At 36.0% G+C, this 21,479-nt stretch overlaps 1 protein-coding gene across 1 annotated transcript in view; it reads right to left on the reverse strand.

Moving 5' to 3' along the window:
* hpse2 (heparanase 2) overlaps positions 1-21,479 on the reverse strand; it is a 127,081-nt gene that overhangs the window by 41,274 nt on the left and 64,328 nt on the right. The window contains exons 7-9 of the mRNA XM_055170071.2: positions 8,469-8,562; positions 4,873-4,979; positions 4,140-4,254 (exon numbers count right to left, since the gene is read on the reverse strand). Of these exons, the coding sequence (XP_055026046.1) occupies positions 4,140-4,254; positions 4,873-4,979; positions 8,469-8,562 (316 nt within the window). The remainder of the gene's footprint in view (positions 1-4,139; positions 4,255-4,872; positions 4,980-8,468; positions 8,563-21,479) is intronic.

Below are 21,479 nucleotides of genomic sequence, written 5' to 3' on the forward strand. Positions count from 1 at the left end.
ATCTGCACCGGATCCAGGCCGGAGTCGTCTGCTGTCTGGGATTTTCTACTTCCAACTAAAAACAACTAATATATCTAAACAACATAAACATCTAAACAAATCTATATATGAAGAGTTTGGTTACAAAACGAGATAATTTTATTTTCAAAAATCTTGTTTTTAAAATTGTGTATTCCAATTAATATCAATCAAACTGCATTTGGTTTGTTTTGATTTAAGCCTTCATAACTAAAACAATGCAGCTAAGTAGCACAATAAAACACAATAAACACATGATAACATTATAATAAACATGTTTTGACAAAAAAATCTTGTTTTGGAACCAAACTCTTCATATATTTATAAACTAATTGAATGTTAAAAGCCATTAGTTTGAATGATCAAAGACATCAGAAATTACTGGAATAGAGACAGAGCGCAGTTATGCAAATTTGAAAACCACGCCCACCGGGGGGGAATTCAATCCAACCGTCTCCATTGACTTTGTATTGCGAGAAGCCGCCTCCTTGTCATTTCTGGCTTATAACAAAAAACTGAATAATGCCTAAAAGCTGCTGTGTGACAATATGTACAGCTAACAAGCCAAAGAACACAGAAATAAGTTTTTATAAGCTGTCGAGCCGTAAAACCCAGTCTTTAAGGAGAATAAAGTGGATCGCCGACTGCGTTTCCCCCTAGTGGACGCAGTTTTACTAATAGAAGTACTATGAAAAGTTGCCTGTGTCCATTTTTGTGTCTTTAGGCGCTCGTTTTTTGGGGTCGACAGCTTATAAAAACTTATTTACAGATTAAACTTAAAAACAGAATAATACCTAAAAGCTGCTGTGTGACAAGGTGTACATCTAACATGCCAAAAAAATAAATACATTTTTTTTATAAGCTGTCGACTTCAAAAAACGAGCGTTTAGACACAGAAATGGAAACAGGCAACTTTTCATAGTACTTCTATTAGTAAAACTGCGTCCACTAGGGGGAAACGTAATCGGCGATCCACTTTATTCTCCTTAAAGACTGGGTTTAACGGCTCGACAGCTTATAAAAACTTATTTCTGTGTTCTTTGTCTTGTTAGCTGTACATATTGTCCCAAAGCAGCTTTTAGGCATTATTCCGTTTTTTGTTATAAGCCAGAAATGACAAGGAGGCGGCCTCTTGCAATACAAAGTCAATGGAGACTGTTGGATTGCTTTCCCCCCCGGTGGGCGTGGTTTTCAGGTTATGACGCGCTGCGCTCTGTCTCTATGTTAAATAAAATGACCACATGGTGTAAAAAACATTGCAAAACAATTTGATTGTCCAGTCATTTATAGACGATTTCGACAGTAACAACATGAACAAACAGCTTTTGTGGAACAAACGTAACTTCTGTTAAACTTCCACAAATAATCAATAACAACAGAGTCCTTTAAGTGTAGTCCATTTCTGATAACAAGCAAAATAAACAACAAGTAGATTACCTTAGTTCAAATTACAGCTAAAGTGTATCAAAAACTACACTGAGCTAACGTTAGTGTGTAAATGTGTAATATATAATGTATACAATGTAAACCTCCCTTCACATAACAGTGATCCATGATCTCCCCTCATCTTTAGGAAACCGGAAGTTAACTGTACGTGTGTCCGATGAAACTGTCTCTATGTACATCTCACGGTAAAGAACCGAGTGTTTTTTTCATGATAAGGTAACAAGCATACCACACAGATCACAGCGTATGGTGTTAATTTGCTTAACCTTTAGTGCATGTGGCATCTGACCTGAATCTGCTAGTTATGTCTGACTGTTAAACAGCTTTGACTGCTTTAGAGGGTATTTACACTTCATGCGCTTCAACTGTTCAGATAGCTATACGATCACGAGTAAATGCCCTCCAAGACACATCCTATACGGTTTGCACTCAAGTCACCTCATAATTGCCACATGGGGCGAAAACATTCAACAGAAAAAACACCATATGTCAACTTTAAATATATTTAATTATAAAAATTCTACTTTTCCAAGGAACTTACAAACTTATAAATAAATTAAATGTTTGCTATGTAAAAATAATTGAAATCAATTTCATCATAAGGCAAGACTTATTTGAACTTACTAAAGCACTTTTTGTTTCTTCTTATAACAGCTACTTGTATCTATGACTGTCTCAATACTGTTATGTGTGTGATAAATGCATGCACACTTATCGTATTTTAAGGCTGGTGCTGTTGTCGTGTTTTTTTGTTTGCAAATAATGTTCTGCCTTTGCCCGAATTTGTCATGCATATCAATTTGTCATATTGCTTACATGGTGTTTTTATCAATAAATTATTTAAAGCGTATTGTGCTTTGTTGTGATATTTAAAGGGAAATTCCGCCTTGAAATGATAGGGTTAATAACAAACGTGTGCCGAGTTCGGCCGTTCACTGGAGTTTGTTTTCGTGCTGGTCTGGCGTGGCCGGTGTTGTTGCTGAACGCAGGTTGGCGTGTTGTGGTGGCCTTCGGGGCATCGGTGCATTGGAGGCGAAATCGCTATGTCTATACTACTAATAATGCTCAAAATAACCCCACACTTACCATCTTGGGAAAACTAAACTCTCGCGTGAAACGTTGTTGCCCTGAACAGGTGTTGTGCTTTCACGCGAGAGTTCAGTTTTCCCAAGATGGCGCCCGCATGGATATGTGATCCAGACGTGAACGGTAAATGTTTCTTTTTAATAAACTGCCTGTACACTTGCAAAGTTCTCAATGCTTCGGTTTACATACAGTATAGAGACCCTCATTGTGCTACAGTGTAAGTGTGGGGTTATTTTGAGCATTATTAGTAGTATAGACATAGCGATTTCGTTTTTAATGCACTGATGCCCCGAAGGCTACCATAACATGCTAATTTGCGTTTAGCAATAACACTGGTCACGTTAGACTAGCATGAAAACAAACTCCAGTGAACGGTCGAACTCGGTACACGTTTGTTATTAACCCTAGGATCATTTCAAGGCGGAATTTCCCTTTAAGTGTGGTTGGTGCTGCAGCATGTATGACAGGGTAAGGAATGAATATGGGACTGTCACATGGAGTTAGCAAGATTGAATGATTATAAATCGTTCCAATGCGCAAAACTGTTGGGTGTAGAGGTCATAGCTTTGTTTTATCGTAAATAAAACACAGTTATTGACCAATCAGAATGAAGGACTGGAACTCTTTTAGAATGTTAATGTAAGAGTACATTTTTCTGAGACACATTTAATGTACATGCATGTTTATATAAAATGAGAGAGCAATCAATCTACACTTAAGAAAATGAAGGTTCCTAAAAGGTTTCTTGTCATGTGTGGTTCTTTAAAGAGCCTTTAACTTTCACATGATATTTCTGAAACACTTAAATGTTCTACATTAAAGGTAATAAAGAAATAAACTAAAAAGTTATTTGGGAAACCAAAAATAATTCCTCTATGCACTGCAAAAAAATGACTTTCTTACCTAGTATTTTTGTCTTGTTTCAGTACTAATATGTAAAACTTCTTAACTCTTTCCCCGCCATTGACGAGATTTTTTTTGTTTGAAAGCAGAGGGTCTGTTCTTTCATTTGGTATATTGTATGTTTATATATTTGAAGAAGAACATTTTCTGGAAGGCATTAAACTTTTGTGAAAATCATGAAAAACGCTGGCGCTGGCTGCAACTTTTTTTTAAAAACGCTGGCGGTGAAAGAGTTAAATTAACATACTGCAAAATGATTTTCAAGAAAAAAATTCTTAGTATTTTTGTCTTGTTTTTAGTAATTCTTAAATTAGGATGCTTTTTCTTGATGAGCAAAACGACCCATGAAAATAAGTCTAGTTTTAAGACCATAAATATCAAATGTAAGTGATTTTGTGCATAAAACAAGCAAGAAAATATGCCAATGGGGTAAGCAAAAAATCTTTAAAATTTTTCTTAAACACTAAATTCAAGAAAAATTCCCCGTCCGGGAAACCGCCCCTAAACATCTTAATTTAAAAAGGATTTAATGTTTAAAAAAATATTTTTACTAAAAAACAAGACAAAAATAATTTTTTGCAGTGTGGCATCATTATAATGAACCCTTTATTTTCAAGAGTGTACACATAAAAGACTTTAATACCTTCTTAGATTTGGTTTCTGTGTCTTTGTAGATTCACACTTACAGGTAAAGGATTAAAATGCTGGTCGACGAGGTGATTGTATCCATAATCAAAGAAGGAATGTCGAAGCACAACATCAATCCCGTGAGCTGCGGCGATACCAAGAGTGTTGAGCCATCTAAACCCAAACACGTTTCAATCAATGATCAAAATATACATATACATTATATAAGAGAAAAACACATGACAGCTATGAACAAACACTCTTAAAAATAAAGGCGATTCCACAGAAGAAACATTTATGGTTCCTCAAAGAACCATTCAGTCAAATGTTCTTAGAACCTTTGTTATAACAGAAAGGTTCTTTAGGAGTTTTTTACAAAACCGTTCAGCCAAAAACGGTTCTTCTATGTCATCAAGCACCTTTATTTTTAACAGTGTGACACAAGCACAGATGCACTTTATATCAAAACTTTAAAAAAAGTCATACGATGGACTCTAAAAAAGGCTGGTTTGTTTCGCCTCCAAGATGGGTAATATATGGACAAATCCAACCATTGGGTTTAAATTAAACCCATGGTTGGATAAAATATGGAAATTTTCTAGGTTTAATTAAACTGTTGGGTTCGTCCATATTTTACCCAGCCGTCATCTAAAACAACCTAACATTTTATTAGAGTACATATTTAATGAGTAATATGATATGTTACTATGTACACTATATTACATGTTACTCTCAATTAAACATTATTATCAAAATCTTTCTTAGTTGCAGATTTTACAAAACTCCACTTACAGAAAACCTGCAGCAAAAGTGTCCGACAAGTTATTGGTACCACCTGCCCAAGCAGGACCGACTCCACCCAACCACACCCGTTTCTCAGGAGCGTGAGTTTGAACAATCTGAAAAACAAAAAAACAGAGACAAAACCTTTATCAAACCAGAAAGACTATTAGAGTAGAAGACAGCTGTGCCAGATTTGGTCCAAAAAGTCATTGGTGACCCGTGCTGGCAAATTTTGAGCTACGAGCAAAAGAAAGTAACAAGTTTGATTTTGGTCGAAATTGAGGTTTTCATAAAAATAAGAACATTAAGCCATCATCTAGCGATCCCAATGCTCTGAAAAGTCATTGAACATCTTAAATGATCTTTATTTGTATGTTTTTTGAGAGCTGTACCGTCCTAAATGCTTAATCTAATACAAAGATGCGTCTCCATCCACATGCGCATCTGACATGCAGGAATTAGAAAATAAAGTGCAGGAGTTTTGCTTGATGTTAAAAGAGTCATTAAGAGAAACAAGACTGGAAAATTATCTTCAAATATATTTTTTTAATTTCCTCATTCTGACTCAATTTGCCAGCATGGGTCACAATTTTGGCCATTAGTCCACACGTACATGGGTATTTTTCCTCCTTCATTAAAAAAAATCTCCACGTCCATTCGAACACGCAAAAACCCAGTATGAAGCGCTTTCAGGAGATGTATGTATTACCATAAAGCATGTTGGCCAATCAGAAGCCATTTCAGGGTCTTGCCTAGGCATGAACAATGACATCATAAGAAAAAAAAATCTCACCAAAACTCTACAGGACAGGACAACGCTGCAACCGTTTCTGATAAACTTCACCCTAGCAGGAGTTTTTGTAAAGATTCAGTTTCAGTTACCTAATACTGCGTTTGTGTGTGGACGAATGACCAAACCACATCAGTAAAAATATCAAAAAATTATTAAATTAAGATGCTTTCTCTTGATGAGCAAAACGACCCAAGAAAATAAGTCCAGTTTTTAGACCAGAAATATCAAATTTAAGTGATTTTGTGCATAAAACAAGCTAAAAAATCTGCCAATGGGGTAAGAAAATTTTTCTTGAATTTAGTTTAAGAAAAATTTTAAAGGTTTTTTGCTTACCCCATTGGAAGATTTTTGTTGCTTGTTTTATGCACAAAATCACTTAAATTTGATATTTTTGGTCTAAAACTACACATATTTTCTTGGGTCATTTTGAAAACAAGATAAAAATACTAAGAAATTGTTTTCTTGAAAATCATTTTTTGCAGTGTGAGGTAAGATGTTTTTCTTAAACACTTAAAGGAATATTCCATTTTCTTAAAAGAAAAATCCAGATAATTTACTCACCACCATGTCATCCAAAATGTTGATGTCTTTCTTTGTTCAGTCCAGAAGAAATTATGTTTTTTGAGAAAAACATTGCAGGATTTTTCTCATTTTAATGGACTTTAGTAGAAACCAACATTTAATACTTAACTCAACACTTAACAGTTTTTTTCACCGGAGTTTCAAAGGACTATAAACAATCCCAAACGAGGCATAAGGGTGTTATCTAGCAAAGCGATTGTCATTTTTGACAAGAAAAATAACAAATATACACTTTTAAAGCACAACTTCTCGTCTAGATCCGATCCAGCGCGACCTAACGTAAATGCGTAGTGACGTAGGGAGGTCACGTGTTACATATATAAAACGCACATTTGCGGACCATTGTAAACAATGAACTGACACAAAGACATTAATTAGTATCAGTTGACATACAACAACGTAGGAACGGTCCTCTTTCAAGACACTTGTAAACACTGGGGCGGAGTTTCGCGTTCGTCCTCTGTGACCTCTTGACGTCATGACGTATTGCGTGGGGTCAGCTGGCGCATCACGACCAGATCTACATGACGAGAAGTTGTGCTTTAAAAGTGTATATTTGTTATTTTTCTTGTCAAAAATGACAATCGTTTTGCTAGATAAGACCCTTATGCCTCGTTTGGGATTGTTTATAGTCCTTTGAAACTGTTAAGTGTTGAGTTAAGTATTAAATGTTGGTTTCTATTAAAGTCCATTAAAATGAGAAAAATCCCGCAATGTTTTCCTCAAAAAACATAATTTCTTCTGGACTGAACAAAGAAAGACATCAACATTTTGGATGACATGGTGGTGAGTAAATTATCTGGATTTTTCTTTTAAGAAAATGGACTAATCCTTTATTTCAAGAAAAATTCAAGACAAATTTTCCCCATTGGCAGATTGTTTGCTTGTTTTAAGCACAAATTCACTTAAATTGTATATTTTTTAACGAGACTTATTTTCTTAGATCATTTTGCTCATCAAGAAAATGCATCTGAATTTATTTATGTTTAGATTTTTTGTACTAAAAACAAGACAAAAATACTAAGTAAGAAGGTCAATTTTTGCAGTGTATATGTGCAGGGTCTTATTCTGGCCATAAATATCCATTTAAAAAATCAAATCACTTTCTTGTCACTCCACAAAAAACACTAATATATGTGATAGCAAAAGCGGGTAAACATCTTGGGTGCCATTCCAGATAAGATAGCATAACGGCGAAATCAGGCCGTCATTGACATGTTTGGTGCTCAGTATAAATCAGACGGTCTGTAAACAGTCTACGAGTAAGTACAGACTGCTCAAACTGGGACGAGATCCCAACACTAAAACCAAATACCCAACTCACTACCGCCTAGCTGCAGGGTCACAGTCTGGTAATAATAGAGCACATGTTGGGTATATTTGGCTTATTTCATAATAAACCAGAGTAAAGCTCTACTCTCTCATGTTGACACTGGTTCTGATTCTGACACTCAGACACATTCTCATCTTTCAGGACCTGATGTAGCACAGGACTGCCAGAGAAACCGACGCGAAAAACAACTGCACATTGCAGTGTAGGCATTTATTTAAATGCATATCACTCTTACTGTATGTGCCAAAGAGCAAATGGGAACAGTGCCTTTACTTCTTATCTCATGTTCAAAGAACCACTTGTTATAACAAAGCCAAAATCTTTTAGGTTTAGATCAGGTTCTATAGCATCTGACATCACACCATGTAATGGGTCCTAACCGTCCCACTGGACTGGGAGAAGGTAAAACGCAGGCGTCTTTTGTTTGATATTTGTGTGGAAGGCCAGTATTCCCCCCTCTCCATTGCTTTCTGGGGAACGCTCGACCAGATGTGTGAGTCTGAGATACATAAAACAGGAGAGCCGTGTATTTATAGATTGGGCCTCCTGAGAGAAGTTTTAAATGTTGTGAAACCTGGTATTACTTATTAGACCAAAAGGGGACCGTTCCCATTGCAGCTGAGCCATCATGGCACACTTGTAAACCCAATCAAACCCGAAGCTGTCTCTTCCTCCCATACTGCACCCTTAACGGCAGGCCACCTATCAGATCGGCGACAACTTGTTTGGATGGTGGAGCTGACAACAAAGCCCTTGAGATAAACAGAGTTAATGAGCACTGGAGGGACATGCATCTACAACAACAACAAATCTAACAGGTGCTATATCAGCACATTTACGACTTACAGTACGCTTCGTGATCTCTATACTGGGGACATCTTTACATTTAAATCTTACCTTTAGCACTTTAGTTATCTGCTCAGACAAAGTGTCCAGAAGTCTTGTCTTCATAAAGTCTTCCACTTTGGTCACACGCCTGTCAATGTAGTAGCTGCACAGATAAGAGAACAGCGTTGTAAGAATTATGATAACAAAACTAATAATACATGCACATCGTGTAGCTTAAAAGGCACAAATTAAATAACACAGGAGCACAGTTGATTTCCATAATGACCAACGCATTCAACTTAGAGCAGCGCAAAATAGTTCAGGGTCGCAAATAAGCAGAGATGATCTTGAGTTCAGGACATGGCAATGGAAAATTTGGGATGTGTTATCCCAGCTAACGAAGCCATAGGACACTGAAAAGAACTAGAGGACAAAGTAATTTAAGACAAGCTTTTTTCGATGTTAAATAATGGCGCAAATACCAATCATAGTACACGCGCAAACATTAGTAAATCGTGTTGCGTGAATAAAAATATTATCCTGCCAAAACAATGTTGCTTCTGAAAGGTAAGCTCCTAGAAATGCATATGGAATAAGGTCAGTCGTAAAATTGACATTTTTTCAGCGCTAATTATCCACTTCGCGTCTTTAGTAAATCCCAACAGTCGTTATTTAACGCCAAAATGATGGTTAGCGCTGACGCACGGTGTTAGTAAATCTGGCCGTATGTTTTTGTTTTCCATAGCAGTTGCACCCTTTGACTTTTTGGTTGCACCACCTTACCATTATAATGAATTTACATGTAACAGACTTCTACTTGGATGCTGGTATAAGCTTTTGCCTGCACTGAAAAAAATGATTCATTGAATTTAATAAATTTTTTTAAGGTAAGTGGTTGCAATCAATTTATTTAAGCTACATTTAAACAAAAAAGATTAGTAAAGCAAAGTAAAATATAAAACTTTTGTTTAAATGTAGCTTAAATAAATTGATTGCAACCACTTACCTTAAAAAATTTTATTAAATTCAATGAATCATTTTTTTCAGTGTGTAATATCAAATTCATTAATATACTTTTTAAATACAATTAAATGTGTTTGATAAAATAGCCTTTTTTATAGTTTTACATTGGTTGTTCCACCCGACACAAAAAAGTGTACCGGGCTTAAAGTAGATATTTTTTCAGGATTTGAGACATATCTACAATCTTTTCATGAAGCCATAAAGACCTGGCAGTTCACTGGACGATATGATATCATGTTTACTGTTTATACTTGTTAACTTCTTAATAAAATGCCCATGATTGCTTGTACTACCTTGGGATTTGAGAACATCCGAATTGTTAGACATTCGGAACATAAACATCAAGCACATTTTAAACATGTCTTATACTGCTACTTTGTATAACCTGCCTGTCATTTTAAAAGTTTGAGATGCCACAACAAAAATTTGTATTTATTTTTTTAAAAAATACTGTATGTAAATTAAATAGGTTTTAAAGAATAAAGTGACATGTGTTATAAATGTATCATGTTATTTTTATAGTATATAATTTCCAGACACAAAAGTACGCATGCCATGTCCAGTGGCGGCCAGTGACTTCTTTTTTAATTCATTCCCTGTCAGACTTTTTTGGAAATGTTGCACCAGCATCTTTTGTGATTTTCACAAAAGTTTCAAAAAATGTCTTCCGGGAAAATGTTCTTCTAAAAATATATAAATATACAAATAGATCAAATGAAAGAACAGACCCTCTGCTTTCAAACAAACAATAAACAAACAAACAAAACGTTGCATCCTATCTATATTTTTTCTCTGCTTATAAACTCTTAAATATGGGTACTTTTCTTTAAAAAAAATTTTTTAGCAAAAAGCTGAAATTATTGCATTTTTGTGAAGGAATCAGATACAGAACGATTATCAAAACATACACAGAGTGTAAAATTAATAAATCATTTTTTTTGCTTCAGTTTTTTATAAATTGGGTAAGTGTGCCACAGTGGATAATCTCGGTATTACAGATTACATTAAAAACTCTTTTTTCATGCAAATGTTTTCTCTTAATTGATGAGATGGTGGGGAAAGCGTTAAGGGTGCACGATACAAAGCTCGTGAAACATGTATTTGGCCGTCACGTGTGTGGCTTGTCATGTCCAAATATGTGTTCATATGAACCTATGTGCATCACGTCTCATGTCATAATACGAGTCGCTGCAGACGCTTCGAATGGGTTTTTGAAAAAAGAGACACTCATGTTTGCCAGATAGTCACTTAGTCTCATGTGTAATCACAGTTTAGAGTGTCTTGCGAGTATTTTGGAAACATGAGCGTCTATTTTATCATAAACCTTTCGACGCGTGTGCAGCAGACACATATTTTGACATGATGCATGATGCAAATAGGCTCACATGACGCACCGAACACATATTTGACATGATGAGCCACTCACGATACTCCAAACACATATTTTGAATTTGCGCCCCTCGTAAGAGAAGTCATCGGCGGCCACTGGTCATGTCATTGACCCATAGACTGAATGCACTGTAAAGGCCCAAGTATACTTTGTTTTTTTTACGCGTGGAGCGTACCTGCAGCCTTCCAAAGTATACTTAATTTGAATTACACAGCCTACACACTACATACTCCTGTATATGCATGCGTGATCTGCAAGTACAAAAATCAGGCGGTGTGCTTACAGTATTATTCTGAAGAAAAAATGTGCATCACGCGCACTGTTCACTAACCCTCGAGTACACGTTTAAAGTGAAGTATACCTAGGCTTTAACTCGCTTTGAAATCTGCCAAAGGAATAAATGTACAGGTAAATGTCAAGTGGGGTGGGCACATATGATGAAATGTACACTTTGGATGAACTATAAACTGTTAAACTATAGATTTGTTGACTGAAATGTATACCTTTTGCCATTGGTTGTGTTTAAAGAGTCTATTGGTAAACCCGACATAAAGTCTGATATACGTGACCCATATATCTTTAACGCAAGAGTCTTGTATTGGTAATTACAAAATAGTAAATCAACAGAATATTTTCCTGACATCTTACTCAAGCTGCGCTGATTCAATACTGCATATCAACAACTGATTACTGCAATTCCATCCGACAATCATTTACGTCAGTAACACAATAATTTAGCTTGAAACAAGGCCCGAGACTGGAAAAACATCAAATAAAAACAATCGCCAAAAAGCCAAAAACCATCAATCTTGATGTTACCAGTACAATATGAAATAACAAAATCCATATTTTCCCTGCTCACTTGAAGTTGAAAATATGAACGAAAGACATTAAAGGTCAGTTTGCAGGTTTACACACAAAATAACTAACAGATTTAGTCTGTGCATTACATTGAGATATCAAAGAAGACGTGATGACAAGACGCAGGGCTCTTTCTGGTCAAAGGGACGGTGCGGTGAGAGAAAGAGAGGTCGGGATGAAGTAGCCGTGGTCCGGCCATCTGGAGGGTTTGGAAAAAAGTAGGCCTCAGTGAACTGCAGCATTTTCAAGCAATACGTCTAAAGACCTTGACGTATCCAAAGGAATGGTGGTTCTCTGTGGATACTGACCCTCACGATTTATAGTCTCTCTGGGATTAAAGCTACACAACTGTCTGGGCAACAAATCTTCATTATCCTTGGATCTCCAACAGCACAGAGGAACTCTGCAACTCCCAGCCATTATATTTAGCTAATGTATCTCCATTTGCAGTGTTTTAGGTTTGGTTTGCGAGGTACATTAGCAGCTTCTCATAAAAACTGACTTCTGAATCTAGCGTTCGTTCCAAAAACTGAAGAGATATCTGGAAGAGAAGGGAAAAAACGGAAGGAGTGGAAGAAAACATAGACGTTCGGCATACATCTGTTTCATGATCTCCTGCAGAACTGAAGAGAAAGGGCCTCCTAATGAAAGACATAAAGAATCAGAAGACAGTGGTATTGCTCAGAGGTTACTCTTTCAAAGCTCAGGAGATTTACAGAAATCTTAGTTATGTCTCATTTCAAAGTTGACACATAAAAAGCTACAGCATAACATTTACAAGGATGCAATAGCCAGGGCTTTTTTTTGCTTTTTCTGCAGGTAATTTTTTGGAAAAATCTGTGGAATTTTGCGAATTCATTTTAAATGTTTTAAAAAGATATTCGAGAATTTAAGATAAGTGCACAATAGGCTCACAATGACAATTAATACAACAAACCAATGAGTTCACTGAATTAAACTGGACCAACATGAACCAGATAATGTGCATATCAAGATTTTGAATTATATTTTGTATCTTACATATATTATTGTTTACAGTGTTATATATGTAAGCAATAAGGTACGAGAGGCTGTGCTGTATCGTGAATAAGTAACGACTGAAGGGCGTTGTTAGGCACGACGCGAAGCTTATTCACGATACAGCACTTGCCTCGAGTACCTTATTGCTTTTATAAAACGGTTACCACACAATATTAAAGTAAAAAAATATTAGTGCAACTTTCATGAAGTTAAAACAATAAAAGCATTCCTTCCGCTAGAAAAAATAGTCCCTGACTGCGAACAACAACATGAAAGCTCAAATAAAAACAACAAACTGTTCTCAGACTTTGTCTCATTATATGTTTATGTGTTGCTAAGGGTGTTGCTAAGGGCGCAGTGATATTAAATAGAACCGTTGGGTGAAGCGGTCATAGCAATGTTTTATCATGAATAAAGCACACCTATTGACCAATCAGAATCAAGGATTGGAACCAACCGTTTTATAATATAGCAGAATAAAAATACTTGTGTTAATATGTTCTTATTATGAATTTAGCATGTATCAAGACAATTTCAATGCAATGTAAACTTTATATTAAACATAACAAGAGCATTCATCTTGTAAACTCCCGTCATACGTGCCATTCTTCCCGGACGTGTCCTGGCCAGGATTTCGGTTCGTCTTCCGGAAGTCGTATGTGGTCGACAAATACGACTTCCGGAAGATGCACCCGAAATCCTGGCCAGGACGCGTCCGGGAAGAATGGCACGTATGGTCACCCTATCAAACAACACGCGCAGGGTTTATGTACTGCTTGCCAATGACTGCTCACAAACATGCATGGGATATGTGTCCTTTTTGTCAATGATGGCTACTGCTCACAAACACACTCAAGTGTGGGGTATGTCTGCTTGTCAATGAGTTTTCCGTGGAAATCTGCGGGCGCGGATTCTGTTTGGGCCTGACCATAGTTTATGCAATCTGGTCTTGGATGAGTTTGATTAGAAATGTTTGAGCTAATCTGGAGATCTCTGGAGACACTAGCATGTAGAAAACCCCTTGACAAATTGACACACAACTCCAAGACTTTATATTTGCTTTAAAAAGTTTGCAGACTTGTAGGAGTACACTAGCATGTGAATAACATCAAGCCAAAAAGACATTTACAAATTGTCACAAAAGTCCAATACGAGGTTCATGCTTTAAAAGTTCACGATTTGTATAGGGGAGAGCGGGGTGGGTTGTCACAATTTTCACACTTTCTAGCATTTACTGAGCACCATACATCACAATGGTATAAATCTCATACCAAATGAAAGAAGAAAGTCTTGGGCTTATATGTTGTACTCATTACATTTTCATATCTTATCACATTACGGAGTTGTAGACTGTTGAATAAAGAATGTTCACTTGTGACAATTTTTCCACATTGGCGGGTAAATTGTCACACTATATTATCTGAAAAGAAGAACACAACTTAATTGTGATTATTGATTATTATTTTTTAATTCAAACCAGAACTGGAAATATAAACTCTATTTTCACAATGAGCTTAACTTATCTTCGTTCTAAACCCTGCTTTTAATCCTAGGTTAAGGATAATTTCACACTTGTAATCTAGAAGCGGGATTATCCCTGAAATTAACCCAGGGTTATGAAACCCTGCTATCCCCGCTTTTGTGGGGTTAACACAGCATTTTGGTGCCAAACGTACGCAGTGTGAAACGAAGCAGGGTTCAAATGTTATGACCCCAATTAAACACAGCTGAAGCAGCTCTTCAAGGTGTTCAGGGTTGCTTGATATTTACAGACAGGGTTTAGGAAAGCACAGTGTAAAAACGTCAAATTATGAATACCCAGGGTTAACTCTTAACCACTGGTTAAGTACGAAAAGTGTAAAATGTGAAACAGATACCCAGAATTCCGTTAACACAGGGTTTAGAATATTAATTATTTCCAGTGTGAAAAGCGTGTGACAACTTGCCCCAAACTGACATGTGTGCTAATGTTGGCTAAATCTCAGGGTTAGCTCAACTAAAGTATCAAAAGACACATCATTGTCTCCTCTATTTTGTGCAAAATACAAATTTTTAACATTTTATCTAACAAAGTTGTACTGCTAGAATTTAAAAGGGCATTTTGTTAATTTTTAAGCCAAAAAAGAAGAACATTGAACATAACGTCAGATTAGAATGATCTTCAAATACATGTGAACACAAAGTTGACTACTGAAACAAGTCATCACAAAAAGTGGCTATTTGATTTTTGAGACAGATCCTCTAGTGTTGAAGTTATGGACAGTGTGAGATTACCAAATTCTTCCCTACACTAGCATATAAATTATCTAAAAGCTTGAAGAAAAATGACCTCAAAGCTAAAAAAAAACAATCGCCACAAAACCCCCAATTCTGACTTTATATGTGCTTATATATATATATATATATATATATATATATATATATATATATATATATATATATATATATATATATATATATATATATATTTATAAAAATAAAGGTGCTCCTGTTAACTCTTTCACCGCCATTGACGAGATTTTCCGTCTTTCCGCAATACCGCTATTATCCGCAACTTTTTAAACCCGGAAGTATTGCCCTATTGTGTCTGTTTTACAGATCGCTCTGAATGGGAACTCTATGAAAAGTCCATCATAAAATGGAATTATCACTGCTTTTTGCTCAAAATGTGGTGTTTTTGCAGAAACCTACCCATATTCAAAAGCTGATTACAAAAGAACTACTGAAGGTAGGATGAAACTTTTTTTTGTTTGAAAGCAGAGAGTCTGTTCTTTCATTTGCTATATTGTATGTTTATATATTTAAAGAAGAACATTTTCTGGAAGGCATTAAACTTTGGTGAAAATCATGAAAAACGCTGGCGCTGGCTGGCAACTTTTTTTAAAAACGCTGGCGGTGAAAGAGCTAAAGATGCCATAGAAGATCCATTTTTGGCTGTACTGTAAGGTTCCATTAAACGTGCCGTTTTTTCCTGTGTTTTCAAAGCTTTGACTGCTGACTGTTTACAGTAGTGCTAAGATGGGTGATGGATCACAATTGATTCATGATCTGTACGGATTACCACTCGCATGTGATTTGTGGATTATTACGCAAATTTAAAAAGGTAAAGTTTATCATTTGCACGTGTTTCAAAGGCTTGCAAATGTTAACATTCAAGTGATTTTAAACAATTTAACAGCAAAAAGGCGCTAAAGTGAGCAGTTTTCTGTACGCACAGACGCACGTGCGGTTGAATGTGTCCGGTCCAGTGCACACACAGAGAGACGCGTTTCAAAAAGCAAGCGAACATAAAATCTTTCTGTTCTTGACAGGGCACATACAAACAAAATAATCTCCACATTATTCTTTTTTTAATTTGTTTTTGTTTATGTTTTAAGTGTATGTATAGAGTCAGAAACCAGTCCGTGCTTATTTTAAAGAGACAGTAACCTCAATTAACCTACTTAAAGCGGAAATGAGCCCTTGACATTTTAGCCTATTATCACAGGTAATTTATGTCCATTTTTCATATTTACATATTTACATAGAAATTTGCACGATTTCGATTATAAAATTGATAGTGTGTTGAAGCGGAATATTCGTAACGGTTTTTGATGGACTCAATTAACCAGAATGCACTGCGCAAAACTGAGTCATAAGCTCCACCCACTAACCACTGATCGATGCAGTCTTCAGGTTTGTTATTTCATGCGGCACCACAAGAACCAACAGCCGGATGATGTCAAGGTTCCACGAGAGCGATTTAACTTCTTTTACTCAACCTGCTCTCAAATTAACTTGAAGTTAGCCAGCAGACGAACCCAACCAAAGAGTAACTCCGCTTTTACCGTCTCTAAAGGGGAAATCACCAAAACCCTTGAAAAAAGATGACTAGAACCTGTGCAGTATGTGGATGTAAGAACAACAAATTCAGGCCACCGGGAGTTTTTATTGTTTACCTCAACGCGACCCTCAGCTGACACACCACTACTCAAAAATTTGAATATGCAGCCAGCACTTTCGTCAGGAAGATTTCGAGTACTGTTTTCAGCCCAGCCCAGATAATGTAAAATGGTAAAAATATCTAAAACATAATTTGGCTTAGTTGTTGCTTGTTTTGTTGGTAAACATACGACGGATGTAGTAAAAAGTTATTATCATGTTGTTGTTATTATGAAGACGAGTAAAGCAAGCTAACGTTAGCTCATCCTGTGCAGCTGTCAATCAAACAATGTTATCATCTACTGTCAATCATCTCACCTCAAGACCTGCCCCTATTTAAAACGTTAAGAATTATGTAGTCGTGCATTTTTCTTCCGGTGATTTAACGACCTATCAAATCACTGTTACTGTAGCAGTTAAAAGCTTAATTTTTTATATGGAGTTAGTACATTTAATGGCAGCATAATCAACTACATATATGTGATGAAATATAGTGTTGGAGCATAATGTTGTTTTAGGGTGGACTTCCGCTTTAAGTCATTAATGTTAATCAAATAACCCAAAACAAATAGAAAATCACTTCAGTAGCTCTAAAAATAATAATTATATTTAATTTATACAATAAAGGCAGTGTTATTATTCATTTGATTCGATTTCTGTACAAAATGCAAAATTAAGACCTTAATGTGCAACTTTGTTCTTTTTAATAAATGTTTGTAATTTCTTTATGTGTTATTAGATTTTTCCCACCCCTTTTTTTTGCGGAACTGAAAAATGATCCGATCCGTGCCTCAGAAACCATTTTGTGATCCGTTACACCCCTAGTTTACAATGATTCGACAGCAGCTTAGCGCACGTTGTCTGGAAAGGTCACCCCAGATTGAGTAAGCTGTCATCAGCAAAGGCCAAACAAAAGGGATTTGACGGATAAAAATAGCAGCGTCTCAATGGCATGGCGACAAAATATGCATCTAGTAATGCATCTCTTCCTCTTCTCTGTGGAAGTGCAACAAGTTTACAACCTCGTATTGCTGTATGTTAGTCAAAAATTTAGAATATTGTTGTCATATATCCGGGAAGTACAGGGCTGTCCGAACCAGCCGTTTTCTGTAGTCTTTGAAATGTGAATTCTATTCAAGAAAAAAAATACATCGCTTGGCATTAAACTTTAAAGTTTTATCATTTTGCTGGTATTATTTTTCCTCTAACAGCAACATTACACACTAAAGTTTGAAAAATTGGATCTCTGGGAAAAGTGGCATCTCTTATTCTTAAGAATGCACTATTTTAGATTATCATTAATGACAAATGAGAAGCTGTAAGTTACTGTGTGAACAGTTTTAAGAGATAATTCCACTAAATGTCTCAAGAGGTTTTTTTACAAAGGTCATGAGGGATGTTATTCCTGGATTCCTCTTTGGCTGTAAAATGATAATTGCATGTCAGGACGTGTGAGAGCACATGGATCGAGTTTGAACGAGTGGGTGGTGTATTATGTTTTCGATTCTCCTTTCCGACACCCTTCCCTACTTCCGTTTCCTTTAATTAGGTTTGACCTCTACATTAATGAGTCTGCTACGCCCACCTTCTCCGTGCAGACGCAGGGGTTGCTGTCTAATTGAGAGGGAAATGCAAACCTGTTTATGCCCTCGTAACTTTTAATGACCGCAGCTATCGCATGCACTTGATAAAACACTTGGAGTTTCTCATTACTGAAATAATTCAAAGCCACTCAGCATGGAACTAATTAAAGTCATCGAAATCACATCCAGCCGACATTGTGCCGGGAGATAAAAGAAAGCGCCTATGCGTTAATGAGCTTGTTTTTTATTTTTGCATACGAATTCAAGCAACGCCTGCCACATTGCACGCTGCACTGTTGAGCAAGTCTTGTTCTGAAATAATAAGATGTTATGAAGCGTTTTCTCGGCTGACAAAGAACTAGACGGGAACGAGAAAATAAATGGCCCCGAATATTTTCACTGGATCTCCCTAAACACAGCATCTGTGATTTCTCATGATATCACACAGGAAGCCCTCCTGTTGACCTGCAACTCGCTGCCCCGTTCGTCTCCAGCAGACGGCAGTGATTGCTCGGGTCGGATCGAGCTCGGCGCTGTGGCTACAAATCTTATCTCAAGACGATCTCAATACTTCACCTCCATCTGACACCTGAATAACCAACTCTCTTCTGTAGATACAGCCAGCTGTCCACGTTTTCAGCCAAATGTTGTGTTCGATGTGTGAACTTCCTAATCGTGATCCACCACTAGAGAGAGCTGTGTCAGAATGATCAGCGTACATAAACCAGAGGAACCTCCTCTGATATACACCCATAGATTACTGTTAACCTTCAAAACAACTTCCTCCCGTAAATGAATCACCTGATATTTGGCCTCATTTCCTTGTCTAGTGCTTTAAAACAGGAAGTTATGGCTTTCTAAAAGAGTAATTTGTCAAATCTAGTTATACACACAATAAACATTTCTATTTAGGGGGTTTGGCATTGCATTCTTTTTGATACACATATATAAAGGGTCAAAACACTTGACTATTATTTTCTTATTTAACAAAAATGTTGCAGAAGTTGTAAATCTGAAGAATTACAATGATGATTTATTATGAAGAATAAAAAACTTGCAGATAGTACTGCATGGGTTGTTTTAACCTATGGTTGGGTAAAGATGGATAAACCTAAGTGGTTCGGTTTTAAAATGACCTAACATGTGGTAAAACAACCCAGCGTGAGTAAATTTAAACCCAACGACCGAGTGTACAGTAATGGCCCATGTTTTATGGCATTTTATAAAATACATTAATTTATAAAACATCTGTGTAATTAAACCTAAAAATATAGCTACCAAGCAACATAACTAAATTGTATATTTTAATATGATTAATTTTGTTTTATTCAAAATTTAAGTTTGTTTTTATGTCATGCATTTTCTTTGCAGGGGGACGGGGATATACTGTATGCCGAAAAGTTTGATAAAGTGAAAGTATTTGATGAACTTGTAATAGATGATTTCAGCAGTAACAACATAAACAAATGGCTTTCAAACGCAACTTCCAGTAAACTCCGCAAAGAATCAACAACAACAGAGTCCTTTTAAAGTAGTTTTTTTTCTGATAACACTCAAAATAAATAAAGGTGGTAACACTTTACAATAAGGTTCATTAGTTAGCATGAACTAATAATGAATTGCACTTATACAGCATTAATCTTTGTTCATGTTAACTTCAATTATTTCTAATTTATTAAAATCTTGTTAACGTTAGTTAATGCACTGTGAACTAACACAAACAAAAATGTAAAACTTTATTTCAATTAACTAACATTAACAAAGATGAATATATACTGTAACCAATGTATTGCTCATGGTTTGTTCATATTAGGTAATACATTAACTAATGAACCTTATTGTAAAGTGTTACCATAAAGGTAAACAGATAGCCTTAGTTTAAATCATAGCTAAAGCATATCAAAAAATGGCAAAAAAATATATTTTTTATTTTTACCATGTAATTCAATCCAAGAAAATATATTCATGTCACATTGGAAGAAAACTGTTAACATTAACATTTGAATAGGTTCAAATTAAATATATTTTAACAACAAAAATATACTTTATAAAATTGTATTTACAATATATTTAAAAAAAATTGGCAAAAAATACACTTCTGCAATATGGGATGTAAAATTAATTAGAAATTGCTTGTCCCTGAAATAAATTTTGAAATGTTGATATATGAAGGTAAAACTAAACATATTTCCAAATTCAAAGTACTTTCTACAAAATGTATTATTTAAAATATATTTTTGGCCAGAGAAATTTATTTTTTGCCTTATGGGATTACTGTGTAAAATGTGTACTTAATGGGTAAAATGTTAACTACAGATCTGCTTCCAAACCTCACTTCACGTAGTGGTGATCCATGATCACATGCATCTCCCCCCGTCCTTAGGAAACCAAAACATTTGATATTTTCGATGAGGTATTTGTTCCAGAATCAGTTTAGCCAGTAGCCAGACCATTAAAAAACAGAGCCCGGAAGTTAAGTTGTGCCACGATGCGTAACCCTGACAACGCACGTCCGTCCGATGAAACCGTCTATACGTGCCAAGAGAATTTGACTTATATCATTATCTCATTTTTGACAGAGGTGGCGTTAAGTGTCTTTTGCATCTACAGTAGGCTCTGTTATTGCACAATAAAAGAAAAATCAAGTAGAGATAACCCACATCCGACATTAAATAGAACCCATCATACTGTCAATACACTAGAACTAATGCGGACACACCTAGATACAGTAAAGGAGGGGCTGGGGAACAAAGACATGACAATCTTACTGTAGTGCATTTATAATCAAACTCATTTCATTCTCTGACTGAAAGACACAAAAGCACAATATCCTTTCAGCGGTAAAAACACACAATCCTCACCTCTGTAAGAAGTTAATAAGCAGGAGTGGTAGTTTAAAGATCACACACAACAGATCACTGTTTTTAGCCTTAGGACAACAGCTGCTCTAATCCCCTGCAAGACTCTTTATTGATCCGTCACAGGTGAGTGTAACTGATCCCACTTATTACAATACTTAGGCCATGTCAATAGCAAACTACTCACACTAATCCTGTATCTAAATTGTGAGCACACTACACAGAATACTACTGCATATCCCACAATGCAATGCTCTTAAACCCTCGGTTGTAATATTACAACATCAGTTTAAAATCTAATAAAGTATACCTGTACATGTTTTTTTCTCTTTAAAACCACATTTACACAACTTAAAAAGTCTGAATGTTTGACCCGGCAATGATTTTGAATGGTAGACTTTCGTAAATAGGTTTGTTTTCCTGC

This window comes from Misgurnus anguillicaudatus, chromosome 11, assembly GCF_027580225.2.
Source record: "Misgurnus anguillicaudatus chromosome 11, ASM2758022v2, whole genome shotgun sequence".
NCBI lineage: Eukaryota > Metazoa > Chordata > Actinopteri > Cypriniformes > Cobitidae > Misgurnus > Misgurnus anguillicaudatus.